The following is a 14,260-nucleotide window of genomic DNA, read 5'->3' as shown; positions in this document are numbered from 1 at the left end:
CCTTCCTGGGAGGGAGAGGAAGAGCATTTCAGCTTCTTTAAACTCTGTCAAAGCAGCGAGTTTAGGGCTCAGATAATGGATTTCTTTGTGATTTTCTGGTTGCCACCCTCAGGCTCTACAGGACGTTCAAGGACAGCAAGTACCTGTACATGCTGATGGAGGCCTGCCTGGGGGGAGAGCTCTGGACAATTCTCAGGGACAGGTGAGCTGGGCCTTGTCCTGCACAATGGGATGTGCTAAATGTCACAATTCCTGCTGGAAGGGTTGAAAGGGTCTCAAAGCCCATCCAGTGCCACTCCTGCCATGGGCAGGGACACCTTCCACTATCCCAGGCTGCTCCAAACCCTGTCCAGCCTGGCCTTGGGCACTGCCAGGGATCCAGGGGCAGCCACAGCTGCTCTGGGCACCCTGTGCCAGGGTCTGCCCACCCTCACAGGGAACAATTCCTTCCCAATATCCCATCCATCCCTGCCCTCTGGCAGTGGGAGCCATTCCCTGTGTCCTGTCCCTCCATCCCTTGTCCCCAGTCCCTCTCCAGCTCTCCTGGAGCCCTTCAGGCCCTGGCAGGGGCTCTGAGCTCTCCCTGGATCCTTCTCCAGGTGAGCACCCCCAGCTCTTCAGCCTGGCTCCAGAGGGGCTCCAGCCCTTGGAGCATCTCCACAGCCTCCTCTGGACTTGCTCCAGCAGCTCCAGGTCTTTTTGATGTCACAGTTTTAAAATCACCATTTCCCATCTCAGAGCTTTTCCCACCCCTGTGCTTGCAGTCCTCTCTCTGTGAGTGGGAATCTCAACTATCAGCTCTGCCACATGGACACTGCTAAATAATATCCATAAATATTTCCAGGGATTTATGGCCCAGCCAGGACTGAGAGCAATGAGCAGGGAGAAATTGAGAGCTGTGCAGGGTCTGTTGGCCCAGATATCCCACCAGGGCTGCTGATTCAATTGGGAATCAGAATCCACACTCTGCCAGGAGCACTGGTCCATCAGGATGCAGCAGTGACATGGAAAAAAATGAGTTAGGAAATCATGCATGCCCAAAACTCCACAGTTCCTGCCTTGGGATGGGTCACCTTGGAGTGTTTGGGGTTCCTGGGAGCATGTGGGATGTGCCCACAGAGTAGGAAAAGATGCAGGGAATTGTAGCTCTGGAATAGCCTCATCACTGGAACAGAATTCCATTAAATTTGGAAAGATTGGCCAGAAAGATTAAATTGTCTTTTAATTTCACAGAACCATTTCTTCTCCAGTTCTCCCTTTTCCCAACAGCCTTTTTCTCACTGAAAGGGGAACTGGAGCAAAGTTAGAAGGTGCTGGGTGGGATTTTTCCTGATTTTTTTGTCAGAGCCTTCTAATTCCATCTTTAACTCTCTGGGATTTAAACTGAGGTTCTGCTGCCATCTAGCTTAGACACCCTCCTGGTCTCAGCCAGCCCCCAGCAGCCAGGGGGATGTGGTTTTCTTTGGAAAACTTCAGAAACAAGGAGCCAAAGGTGCAGTTTGGAATTTGCATTAACTCTCAAGTCCCAGCAGCTGTGATTTTATTGCCTTTTGCCTCAGTTAGGAACATTAGTACAGAACTTATCTGCACTCCTCAGAGGAGTTTTAGTACTCAAACCCCAAAGTTGTAATTAGAAAAAAAAATCTTTTTGCTTACAAGACAAGGATTTCTAAGTTTTATTTCTAAATTATAGAATAAATCTTAAAATAGTTTCAGATATTAGAGGCAAAGAGGCTTTTTCAAAAATGGAAATTTAATTAGATTGAGATATAAAAGTGAGTTTAACACCAGGAACTTTCCAGGTGTCAAAAAGTGATTTTACTGCAGTGATAAAAGTTTTAACAGCAGAATGAATTCCGTGGGGAAGGAAACCACTTCCAAGGATTCATCTAATGTCTTTATCCCCTTTTCCCTCCCTCCTTCCCACAGGGGTTCATTCGAGGATTCCACCACCAGGTTTTACACGGCATGCGTGGTGGAAGCCTTTGCCTACTTGCATTCCAAAGGGATCATTTATAGGGACCTCAAGCCAGAGAACCTCATTCTGGATCACCGAGGTTATGCCAAGCTGGTGAGTGCCAAAAAAAATCCTCTCAGGTTTGACCAGAAGGGGTGAGGAGCAAAGTCCCCCCCAGGATCCATCAGGAGATGCTGAGAGGAGATCAGGGCAAGGTGTTGTCATCACCACCAGGATGTTTTCCTGACTTCCAGCAGGGCTCAGGGTATGGCTGAGCTGAGAAATGCTGACTGAGGACACAGTCTCAAGCTGCACCAAGGGGAATATAGGCTGGATATCAGGAAAAAGATTTTACAGAAAGGGTGATAAAGTTCTGGAATGGTCTGCCCAGGGAAGGGTGCAGTCACCATCCCTGGATGTGTTTAAAACAGACTGGATGTGGCACTGGGTGCCAGGGTTTAGTTGAGGTGTTGGGGCTGGGTTGGACTCGATGATCTTTAAGGTCTCTTCCAACCCAGTGATTCTGTGTATCCTCTGAATTCTGTGATTCTGGCTTTGGATTCAGGTCCATGCTCCTGGAATGCTGAGAAAACAGCATCAGGAGAAAACCACCTGGCTATCCTGGGCAAAAAATGACCTCAGAACTCAGGAAAGACACTGTGCTTTTTAGGGGTACCCCAAATGGCCTGGTGAGAGCATGGAGAGAGGCAGGAGAGAAGAAATAGTTCCCTTGGTGGGAGGTGCTGCAGGATGTGGGCCCTTGGGAAGCCACCAGAGAAGGACAGGAGCCCTAAAAGGAGCTGGTCCAGGAGGGGCTGATGTCCCCTCGGGGTCATGGGGGGCCAAGGGCTCTGTGTCTTGGTCTGGAGGCACTTTGGGGACAGTAACTCAGCCCATCATCACAGCCTGGTGGCAGCCTCCACGTGTCACCTCCTGAGTGACATTGGGATTTACCCTCTGCAGCCTTTCCCTGGGCCTGGGGCTCCTCTGAGGTGCAGGGCTGTCCTTCTCCCACCCCAGGAGCATCCGGGACTGGCTCTGTGCTGGTCCCTCAGCAGCCCCCAGCTCCTCAGGCATGTCCCTGAGTGTCCCAGATCCCTGTGACCGTGTGGGTTCCTGACCAGCCCCAGAGGACTCCACTTCCCAGGATAATCTGATTTTCCATGCTTGCCACTGCTGTGGGGACACTGCCATAGGGCCACAGAGGGGCTGGTGAGCCCAGCACATCCCAGCAGCCAAACTGGGAGGGCCCTTGTACTGCTTCACTCCTGATGGTGGGAGAGGAAACCAAACTTGGCAGCAGGTGCCTAAATCACAGAATGCTGGAATGGTTTGGGTGGGGAAGGACCCTAAAACCCATCCACTGCCACCCCCTGCCATGGGCAGGGACACTTTCCACTATTCCAGGCTGCTCCAAGCCCCAAAGTCCATCCTGGCTTTGGGCACTTCCAGGGATCCAGCTTCTCTGGGCACCCTGTGCCAGGGCCTGCCCACTCTCCCAGGGAGCAATTCCTTCCCGGTATCCCATCCATCCTGCCTTCTCACAGCTTAAAACCATTCCTTGCCCATGTTAATTTAAATGTAAAAGAAAAAAAGCAAAATAAAACAACCTGAGCTGTGAGTGATATCAATTCCAGCCCCCAAGAAACCCTTGGTGCTGGAGTTTGCTTCCCTCATGGGAATTTTCCCAAAGATAAATCAGCAAAAAGGTCACTGTGGTTCCCTGGTCCTGGAACGACCCTTGGTGCTTTAATTGGGAGAAAATTCCCATGAGGAATCCTCCTTTCTGCCTTGCTTCACTTCAAGAGGAGCAGAGCCCACGGCTGACATTCCCTCTGATGCCCTGCCCCAACTCTCTCCTGCCCCTTCCCCCAGGTCGATTTTGGCTTTGCAAAGAAAATAGGATTTGGAAAGAAAACATGGACTTTTTGTGGCACCCCGGAGTACGTAGCCCCCGAGATCATCCTGAACAAAGGTCATGACATTTCGGCAGACTACTGGTCCCTGGGAATCCTGATGTATGAGCTCCTGACTGGCAGGTATGGGCATCGAAATTCATCCCAAGATTTCTGCCCTTCTCACCCTGATGAGGCCAGGGCAGGGGCAGGGCTGGGCCAGGGAACTCCACGGTGGCTTTTCCACTCAAATCATCTTTTATTTGGCTCTGAGTGGGCTGAACATGATGGGAAAAGAGGAAGGGTTTGGCCCTGAAGGGTCTGGAAATGGTAGGAAAAGGGGAAGGGTTTGCACTCAGCTGGGGAAGTTCCTCATTGCTGGAAAGGAGGAGGCAAATCAGGCACCATCCATCCCTTCCTGTATTTAATTTGGGATATCACTGCTGCTCTTGGCTTCCCACACCTCATCCCTCAGTGTTCACCCCCAGGAGATCCATCCCCTCCACCTGCCCATCCTTCACACACAGCCCCCCATCCATGGAAAGCCAATTACTCCCCACTGGAACCAGGTCCCACCACACAAAGATAAGCCAGGGAATGCTGCTCAGAACCTCCTGCCTCGGGCTGTTGGGATGCAGCTGCCATGGGAAGAAGAAATTTAGCATGGAAAACTTATTTTTGGTACTTCCCTGCAGCCAACATCCCTGAATTCCAGAGCTCCTTGAGAAATGGTTAGGATCATGGGAAGCAAAGCATTCCTGGTTGACATCTACCTTTTCTTGTCTGGGTATATTTTATCAGATTTCAATGCTGGTTTTAAAGACACATTTTTATGCAAGACAAGTTTTTAATCTTTTTTTTCCTTCCCTGTGCCCTCTGAAGTCCCCCTTTCTCAGGCCCAGACCCCATGAAGACCTATAACATCATATTAAGGGGAATAGACATGATTGAATTTCCAAAGAAGATTGCCAAAAATGCTGCTAACTTAATTAAAAAACTATGCAGGTAAGTGAATGTAAGAATAAAACAAAAAGCCTTGATATTGTTTGCAAAGAAATGAGCTGGGCAGAAGGATTTAGGATTTGTTCTTCCTCTTACAGGGACAATCCATCAGAAAGATTAGGGAACTTGAAAAATGGAGTGAAAGATATCCAAAAGCACAAGTAAGTGTCTTCTCCAGCAGCCATCAGCTCCAAACCCAGATAGAGGCATTTCAAACACCTCAATTTTCTCCTAAAATCCACTTTCTATCCATAATGTAAATTCATCCTCCCTTTGGTCCCATGGGAGGGGTTACTTGATGTCTTAGGAGTTTTTTGGGATAAGAACAGGTGAGAGAACCATTCCAGGAATTTCTCTTATCCATCTGTGCTGGATCTTCTCCCATGCCCAGAGCAGCAGGAATGGATTGGATGGATATTTTTTTGGGAAGGCTCAGGGCTCATCCACCCACCTTGAGCAAACCTGAGGAAAACCACGAGTGGGACATCCTTGAGCATGGATTTGGGAGTTAACCCAATTCCACAGGGAAAAAAGGTCTCCTGTGGGATGGATCCACCCTCTGGAAGGGAAGGAGCTGCTTCCATGACACCTGCAGCAAGGAATGGTTCCCATATGAGCATTGGCAATTTCCACTTGGGTGGTGTCACCATGGGGTCTCTGCACACTCTTCCTTCTTGATCCCCAAAAAAGATAACAGGAAAAATTCCAAAGGGATTTGAAGGCAAAGTCTGTGGGAGATAAAACCTGTTGTTCAAGCAATTTTCTTTTCTTTTTGTGCTACACCTGTCTAACTATTGGATTTTTCCCTCCCTTCAGATGGTTTGAAGGCTTTAACTGGGAAGGGTTACGGAAAGGGACACTGACACCTCCCATAATCCCAAGTGTAAGTTTTCCTATCATTATTTTCTCCTCCATGGCCAATTCCTGTGATGCTGTGAGCTTTGGGCAGTGGTACACTGGGTTAAGTGGGAATAATGTGTTTTATTTCTTCTGGAGATGCTTGAAAAAGTCACTTTAGGCTTGTTCCCAGCTAAGCTGGCTCTCCAGGCAGGCTCTTCCCTGGGAAGGCAGTGTGAGGAGGGCACAGGCATGGAGAAATCCCCTTTGTAGCAGGGGATTGAGGCAGGATCACCCACTCCAGCACATTTCCCCCTCTCTCACCTGCTCCACTTGTTTCTACATCTCCTTTTCCCATTTCCACGGAAAGCTGCCCCTTCCACCCCTTCTCTCAGCTGTGTCCTCTCCCTATCTCCTTTATTCTCATTTCCTTTGGAAAGGCAAGTGGGATTTGGATGCGATCTTCCTTTTCTTTCGCATTAACCTTCCCTTCTGTGTTGTCTTTTGTGCCTGTGCCCCTCTTTGCCCTGCATCCATGTCCTACATGAAAAGCTGTTGATGTTTAACCAGGAGCGGGCGCGGAGGGACAGCTCCACTCGTTTTCCTTTGCAGCAAAGCCCTTCCTTTGATGTCTTTGTGAGCTCTCTGCCCTCAAAGCCCCGCTGCAAAGGGAAACCAAACAGGATTATCTGACAGAAATTACCTCGGCCCCTTCTGTCCTGCAGCCTCCCCTCCTTGTTCCAGCTTAATCCCTCGGGATCACCGGGAGAATGCCATTAATGGGGGTTTAATTGCACCCCATTGCTCCATCCTGCAGCTCCTGCAGCAGGGGCAGGCCCAGCTCAGGGGCTGAATCTGCCATTCCAGAGTTTGCTTAGGGAAAGAGCAGGAGGGTTTCCCATCCCCCTTTTGTCCTGTGGGATGCAGGAGCTCCTGGAGCCAGTGGGGAAAGCAGGATTTGGCAAATCTCTCCCGTAACAACTCAGAAATGTTTTAGAGATCAAAACCGAGTTTGGCCAGGTTTTTTTTTATCTCTTAAGCTCAAGCTAGAATCCTGGAATGATTTGGGTTGGAAGGGACCTTTGAGCTCATCCAGTTCCATCATCTTCCATGGCATCTTCCACTATCTTCCACTATCCCAGGTTTCTCCAAGCCCTGTCCAACCTGGCCTTGGCCTATTTTTAATGCCTATTCATTCATCAGCAGGATCACATTTCAGTCAGGCAATAAAGTCAAGTTTGCTCCTTCACATCCAGTTGCAATTCCTGCTTTAGGAATGCAGGGTGTCTGTGTAGCCTGAAAAAAACCCAGGATGTATTCTTAACTGGTTTGGTGGATTTTTAGTTTAGAAGGAGCATTTCCAATACTGCTTTTGTTCCACACAGCAAGGCTGACTGGAATAAATGGGAATATCCTTCCCTCTTCCAGGACACCTCCAGGCTGGCCCTAATCCTGATTCAACCCAGCTCATCCTTTCCCTGGGCTCTTGGGAGTAGCAGCTCCTCCAGACCTACTCCTGAGATCCTCTCCAAGCCCATGAACTGTGAATTTTGTTAACCCCAGAGCTGTCAATCCTACTCCAGCTCATATTCCACAAGTTTTTCTTGCAAAGTCTCAACTGCCACTCTGAAAAGGGACCCAAAATACAGCTCTGGTGACAGACATCCATTTTTTCCTTCAATCCACTTCTCCTTGTTAGTTGGGAAAGAGCCAGCAGGACCAAACATACAGATTAGTTCATTTTTCTTTGGAAAAAAAAAAAAAGAAAAAGAAAAGAAGGTTTTCCCCAGCTCTTTAACCCTCATTTCTTAAGTGGCTCTGCCACTGAGGCAATCAAAGAGCTCTTCATCATAATGGGATTTTTGGAAAGATCCCAATTTACAACCTGGTTCTAGGACACTGCTGAGCCTTGATACCACAACTGGAATCTGTGATTTTACCCCTCCTTAAAAGCTCAGGACTCTTCCAAAGATGAGCTGAGCAAGCAAAGGATGAAGGAGCCCCAACAAAGTCAACAGATCCAGATAATCCAAAAGAAATTAAAACTACTAACATTTTATAGGATGGGGGTTTTTTTTGCCAAAATGAGCCAGGTATTCCACAGTCCTGATTTCCCCCAAGATGTGTTCAGCAGCAGGAAAATGCTGATGCAGTTGGGCAGCACATTAAATGTGGAGCTAGAGTTGCAGCTCCTGTCTTTTCCCAAGGCTTGCAGCAGCTTCCAACATCAAATGGGAATCTCAGGAGGGTTGACAAGGCCAAGGGCTTGGGGCAACCCCTGAGATCAATCCAGGATGGATACTGGGGAAAAAAATTCTTCCCTGGCAGGGTGGGCAGGCCCTGGCACAGGGTGCCCAGAGCAGCTGTGGCTGCCCCTGGATCCCTGGCAGTGCCCAAGGCCAGGCTGGACAGGGCTTGGAGCAGCCTGGGATAGTGGAAGATGTTCCTGACATGGCAGGTGGGACTTGATGGGCTTTGAGGTCCTTTTCCACCCAAACCATTCCAGAATTCTAGGATTTAATGACTGTGAGTTGGCTCCTAGCTTAGGCTCTCCCCCAAATGAAATGACTGAAAACAACAGCAAGTGTTTTCCTGCTCTGGGTAAAGCTTAACGTATTAAATTTCTAGTTAGACTTTCATTGTTTTGGGCTGGAGAATTGCTGGTTTCCTCTTATATTGTTTTTTAGTTTTGTTTTTTTGGGTTTTTTTGTTGTTGTTGTTGTCTTGACTTTATCAAATCCTTACTGTAAGAAAGTTTCTTTCACTGTCACAAAGCAGGAAAACCATAAATTCTATAGCCAGGGTAGATTTCAAATGTCATGATTTCAAAAAAAGAAATGGGCTTGGCCTTCATCATCGGAAGATGGGTTTCTCTGGAAGGATCCTGAGGCTGGGCAATGTCAGGAAACTTCAAGGCAGCATCCTGGAGCCATGGATGGGAAATCCTGGGCTCTGAGGACGGTTTTCCCAAGCCTGTTGTGATAACCTTGTGGCAACAGGTAGGAAAACTCGGGAGAGTAGAGGAGCTGGGGAAAATCCCTCAGCAAAAAGCTGTGGATGCAGCACTTCCCTGCCTTGCTGGGGGTTCTCTGGGACCCATGGCTGTGGGATGAAGAGGGAATGTCAGCCCTGGAATGAACCTGTTGCTCTTCCCCCCGCAGGTCGCATCTCCCACGGACACAAGCAACTTTGACAGCTTCCCAGAGGACAGTGACGAGCCACCCCCTGACGACAACTCAGGATGGGACATAGATTTTTAATGTTATTTCTCTTACCTGCTTCTGCCTTGCTGAGGACAGCTTTTCCTGGGACGTGGCTGCCAGCGGAACGGGAAGACCGGAATCGGGGAGGATTCGTGCTCGGGGTCACCATGATGCCTTGATTGATGCTGCTCCAGTAACTCCAGTGGCATTAGGACTTCTTGCTTAGTGACAATAGTGCTCTCCATGTTTTCTGTTGGAACGTGACCTGGCGTGGGCATGGTGGTCCTGACACAGAGCCTTGCTCCGGCACAGAACTCCTCTTCTGTGGCCACAGAGATCCTGGCACACTCTTGATTAGCAGAGTGAGAGATCCCTAGAGTAAGAGGCACTTAATTCCAGCTGCTTTTTCCGTAGGATCAGTAGTAACTTATGAAGTGCTGCAGCTACTCCAGTGCAGGATTTGGGCTATTCCCACTCTCCGAGCTCCACAGGGCAGCGTTGGAGCCCAGGAGGAGCACGGGCAAAGCACTCCTGTCAAAGCAAAAAGTGGGAAATGTGTCCTTTTCCTTTCCTAGCAGTATTCCTGACAAGACTGAATGTTCCCTTTCCTCTTTGTTTTGGAAACATTTTGGCTCAGCCTGGTCAAAAAAAGCACAACTGTTGCAGATGCTGTCAAGGCAGAGGATGGGTCGCTTCCCTCACATGGCAGCACCACCTTTGGGCTTCAGTTCTCCTTTCCCTTGGTACCAACACATGCATGGAAAGAGAAAATCGTGGAATGAATCCATTGTACATCTACTGATCCATTGTACATCCACTGATCCATTGATCTATTGTACATCCATTGATCCATTGTATATCTATTGATCCATTGTACATCCACTGATCCCTTTCACACCTATTGATCCATTTCACAGTGCTCCAGTCACGGTCCTGAGCAAAGCAACAGCAGCCCACAGTCTGATTAGGTATAAAATTAAGGATAACTTGGAGCTTTTTTAGGCTCAAAGGGAAAAGCATGAGACCTGTGATGTCCTCTCGAGGTGCTACATCCATTCCTCACCTGGGAAGAAACCTGTCCCTGACCCATCCTGTCAGGAATATGTAGCAGAGGCTCCGTTCTTCCTTTTGGTGATTCTGTGTCTCCATGTTTGCATCTCTTCCGTGTTTAAAGAATCTCATTAAAATAGAAATTCTGGGCCAGTCTGCTGGCTCTGGTGGAACATTGCCAGTAGTCCTTATGCCTCTCCAGGCTAAGGAGCTCCACAGGAAAGTCAGTGGAATTCAATGGGAAGTGGATATTAGAAGATCCCTGTGAGGTCTCCAGCGTGCCAGGTCCATGGGACTGTGTTTAACACAGGGATGGCCAAATCCATATGGAAAAATGAACTAGGGAAAACAATATTATCAGGATATGCTTTTCCCTCACTTCTACTGCTTTTCCTTTGCTTGAATTCCCTCCTCTGGTTTATAGAGTGCAGCAGAGGGATCCTGTCCTGGGTGCCCATTTGTGGCATACAGGACTGAAAGTTTATCCCATTATCCAACAGGAAACATCAGGTTTTGGTCTCTCTGAGAGACCTGGCCCCCAAAAAAACCACAGAATCATGGAATGATGGAATGGTTTGGGTTGGAAGGGACCTTAAAGTTCCTCTCATTCCATTCCACCCCTGCCATGGGTGAGCAGGTGCTGCCTTCTTTAATCTCAGCTGCCAAGAGCTGACCGTGGAAAGATCAAGTCTTGCTGACGAGGACTTTTCCCACATATTACATGGAAAAGGTCTGTTTGAGCAGTAAAAAAACCCTTCCCTGATGCTAAGTCCCAACTCTTTTGCATGTTTTTCATTAAAGGATGTAATCAAAAGGGTATTCTGACAGTGTGGGCCGTGTCTGCTTTGGTTCAACATGAGCTGGGTCGTGTGGCACCTTTGAAACCAGTCTGGGGCTCTGCAATTCCCTCTGTTTCCCAAAGGGTGAGGCCACACCTCTGGCACAGTCACTTCTGCTGTTCTTTAACCATTAAAACTTCGTTTGCCTTCAAAATCACAGGGAAAAGGCAGCACCTGCTGGCTTTTCCACCTTTCTCCAAGGGATGGACAGCACTGAGAGCCAAGGCTGAGCATGAGGGCTAAAACATTCACCAGGCATCTTAAACAGGCCTAACAGCCAAATGCTTCCCTCACATCCCCCTGGATTTTCACTCCATGGGGACAGCTTCCTCTAGGAGTTTGTCCCAGGATGGTGACACCTGGTGCAATTGGCAGGCAAGGAGGGCAAAGCACCGCAAGGATTTGGGGATCAACCTGAAAACGTTGAAGGAAGGAGGGTCTGGAATGGGCTGAGCAGTTGGGTTTCATTTTCCTGTCCCTTTTTTCCTTGTGCCAGGCATGGGAATTGACACCTACAGTGTGCACTGTGCTCTGAGTTTTTTTTTTTATATCAAACACCTCACTCAACTTCCATGGCCTCTCCTGAGCATTAACACTTTGCATATGTATATGATAAGCCTTCAGTTATAATAATATATTTAAGTTGCTTTATATATATCTCTATATATCCACAACAAGGGATTGCCTCTGTGTTTCCACCTCCTGTCCTTATTTGTTTGTCTCCTTTCCTGATCTATGGGACGACAGCGTTTTTAGGGAAGGGGGAATTGCCTCCCGTGCTTCCAGAGGGGGCTTTGATTGGTGTTGTGGCTTCTCCTGGAGCTGCATTGCCCACAGCAAACTCTTCAACAACAGGACCACGAGCAGATATTTCTGTAAATAGGTATTTTCGTGTCGATGTTTTGTGGGTCACACAGAACTTTCTGTTCCTTTCCAGTTCCATGGCATTATTCCTTCATTTCCTTATTTGTAATGTAATGTTTTTAGGTCGAGGTAGACTTGAATTAATGTCATATTTGTCAGTATGATTAAACTTTCTGTCAGCTGTCCTGTTCACCCACCTGTCCCATAGTTCTAGAACGTCACTGGCTATCTGGCATTGTTGCAAGAACCTTAAATCCATGGCATCTTATTGAAAGAAAAAAAAAAAAAGACAAATTTGGTGTTATGCTGCATGACAAAGACAAACACACCTCAAACTGTCGTCCTTTCTTAGCTTGCTGCGTTTTACAGTTCTTTCTGCTACCGATTTCTAAGCCTTTATTATCTGATCTCGATGAATTACAGAAATGATGACGTCGTTCTCTGATTTCTGTTCAATGTACCAGAGCTGTGTATCTGTTAATGAGATACAGAGTCATTTCTGTGAAATGTATAAATGTGATGTGCGGGTCAAATTAATCTCTGACATCCTAGCAGTCCGTAGACAGGTATTCCTGTTTTGCTAAGCTCTGCAGATCCCACCCATCCGTGCCGTCCCACACAGCCCCCTCTGGGGAATCTCCCACCTGGGAAAAATCCACCCTGCCGGCGTTTTCCTGGCCTAAAACCCCGGTGCAAAGACGAGGCTCCTTTGCACCACTCAACCAAACAGGATCTGTGCTTTTCCCTGCCCCTTTCCCTGCATCCACGGGGATGAGCCCTGGAAACTCTTCCTGGCTCCCCAGCCCTGACACCGAGATTTGGGCGCTTTTAGGGCTTTCTCAGAAAAAGGGGAAATTCCCATTTGGAGTTGCCTCTCCCCCTGAGTCCCGATTTATGCTTGTTTTACCCCAGCCCTTTGTTTTATCCTCTGATTTTCTCTCCTTCCATGGCAGAGGTTTTGTTTGTCGGGCCGATGTCGGGCACGCCCCGGCCATCGACCGCTTGCACTCTTTGGATGTTGACTGAGGAACTTTGGGTTTTTTTTTTTCATAAACTTCCATGGCTTTTGTTTCGCTCTGTACTCCCCCTGCAGCTGTAATTGCCGAGTGCCTGTTGTATACTTTATAGAGTTGAAATAAAAATAATTACTTTTGAACGGCTGTCAGTGGGTTTCTTCCAGAGCAGGAGAGTTTGGGAGAGATCTACTGGATGGTGGTGAAATGTGGGGTTACAGGGGTTCTGCTCCCAGAACTCGTTGTCCAGAGCACCTGTGGCTGCCCCTGGATCCCTGGAGGTGTCCAGGACCAGGTTGGACAGGGCTTGGAGCCACCTGAGATAGTGGGAGGTGTTCCTGCCCATGGCAGGGGGTGGCACTGGATGGGCTTTGATGTCCCTTCCAACTCAAAATCATTCTATGATTTGATGATGACACAGAGGTGAGCAAAAGCTGGGAGAAAGGAGCAACAAAACATCCTCTCAGGAGGGAAATGAATGTGGCAACAGCCCAAGGAGGAGCTGGCAATCGGCACCAATCATTTTGCGGGATGCAGCAATCGCAGGTCAAAGTTAATAATGCAATAAAAACCCCAGGGTGACGTGGCCCTCACCTGAAACTGCCAGGGGAACACCGAGATTTCGGGGCGAGGCGTGGCTCTCGTTATTCCAGGCTAAAAATAGGGAAGGCAGGAGGGGTGGCCGGGCTGTGCCGAGGATGTCGCCCGGCCGTGACTCAGCCGCCGCTGACGGCACCTGCCCGCCGTGCTGCCGATACCTTCCCAGGCAATTATTAGCCCGGCTTGAGCCATTCGGGGCTGGAACAGCTGATAGTGGATACCGGGACAGCGATACCGGGAGAGGGGGGGCGTTAATTGCAGGAATTGCGGCCTCCGGAATCCCCCACCCCGGGGATTTTGGGGGCGCTGCTCCGGCTCTGCACATTTTTATTTTTAAAAAGCTGAGAAAAAGAAATAAACGGGAGCACGGGCCCGCTGCCGGGAAAAGCCGGGTTAATTAACGGGGTTAATTAACGAGAGTTAATTACCGGAGCGGGGAGGGGCCGCCAGGGGGCGCACCGGGGCCGCTCTGCCCGATGGAGGGAATGGGGAGGGAAAAAAAGGGAATTGGGGGGGGGGAATTGGGAAAGGAGCCGGGGGGGCGACGCCTTTGATCTCCCCGCATCAAAGGGCCCAGAGCTCCCCCCCACCGACGCTGCCCCCCGCCCCGGCTGGGGTCAGGGGAGTAGGGGGGAGGACACCGAGAGTCCCGTCGTGTGTCCCCCCCCCGCCGTGTCCCCGCACACCGCCCGGCGCGGGGGGATGCGGAGCAGCCCCTCTCCTTTCCTGCAAGGCTGCGCTGGCGCCAGGAAGGACGCGGGGGAGGCGGCGGGGGGGGCGAGACTTAGAGGAGACCAAAGGACCGACTCTGCCATCGGGGGAGGGCGGGGGGGCTCTCTGCACCCACAGCGGCTCCCACCCACCATGGGGGCTTGCACAAGGGGGAGTGTGCCCCCCGTCCCTCTTCCCGGTCCCCTCCGTCGGGCGCGCCCGGCTGGAGACAGCGGCGGCGTCGGGGACTGCGGAGCATCTGGGGCGGGGGATGCCGGGGGGGGGGGGT

At 49.6% G+C, this 14,260-nt stretch overlaps 1 protein-coding gene across 3 annotated transcripts in view; it reads left to right on the top strand.

Moving 5' to 3' along the window:
- Positions 1 to 10,764, top strand: part of PRKG1 (protein kinase cGMP-dependent 1) — a 191,136-nt gene extending 180,372 nt beyond the window's left edge. For all 3 annotated transcript variants that reach the window (XM_039719675.1, XM_039719676.1, XM_039719678.1), the window contains 7 exons: positions 113 to 202; positions 1,930 to 2,071; positions 3,833 to 3,996; positions 4,735 to 4,857; positions 4,953 to 5,015; positions 5,671 to 5,737; positions 8,853 to 10,764. In XM_039719675.1, the coding sequence (XP_039575609.1) occupies positions 113 to 202; positions 1,930 to 2,071; positions 3,833 to 3,996; positions 4,735 to 4,857; positions 4,953 to 5,015; positions 5,671 to 5,737; positions 8,853 to 8,951 (748 nt within the window). In that variant the 3' untranslated portion in view covers positions 8,952 to 10,764. The remainder of the gene's footprint in view (positions 1 to 112; positions 203 to 1,929; positions 2,072 to 3,832; positions 3,997 to 4,734; positions 4,858 to 4,952; positions 5,016 to 5,670; positions 5,738 to 8,852) is intronic.
- Positions 10,765 to 14,260: the final 3,496 nt, after the last annotated feature.

Source organism: Passer montanus, unplaced genomic scaffold, assembly GCF_014805655.1.
Source record: "Passer montanus isolate IOZ18808 unplaced genomic scaffold, ASM1480565v1 scaffold42, whole genome shotgun sequence".
NCBI classification, from domain to species: Eukaryota; Metazoa; Chordata; class Aves; order Passeriformes; family Passeridae; genus Passer; species Passer montanus.
This window is presented reverse-complemented; position numbering and strand designations above follow the sequence as displayed.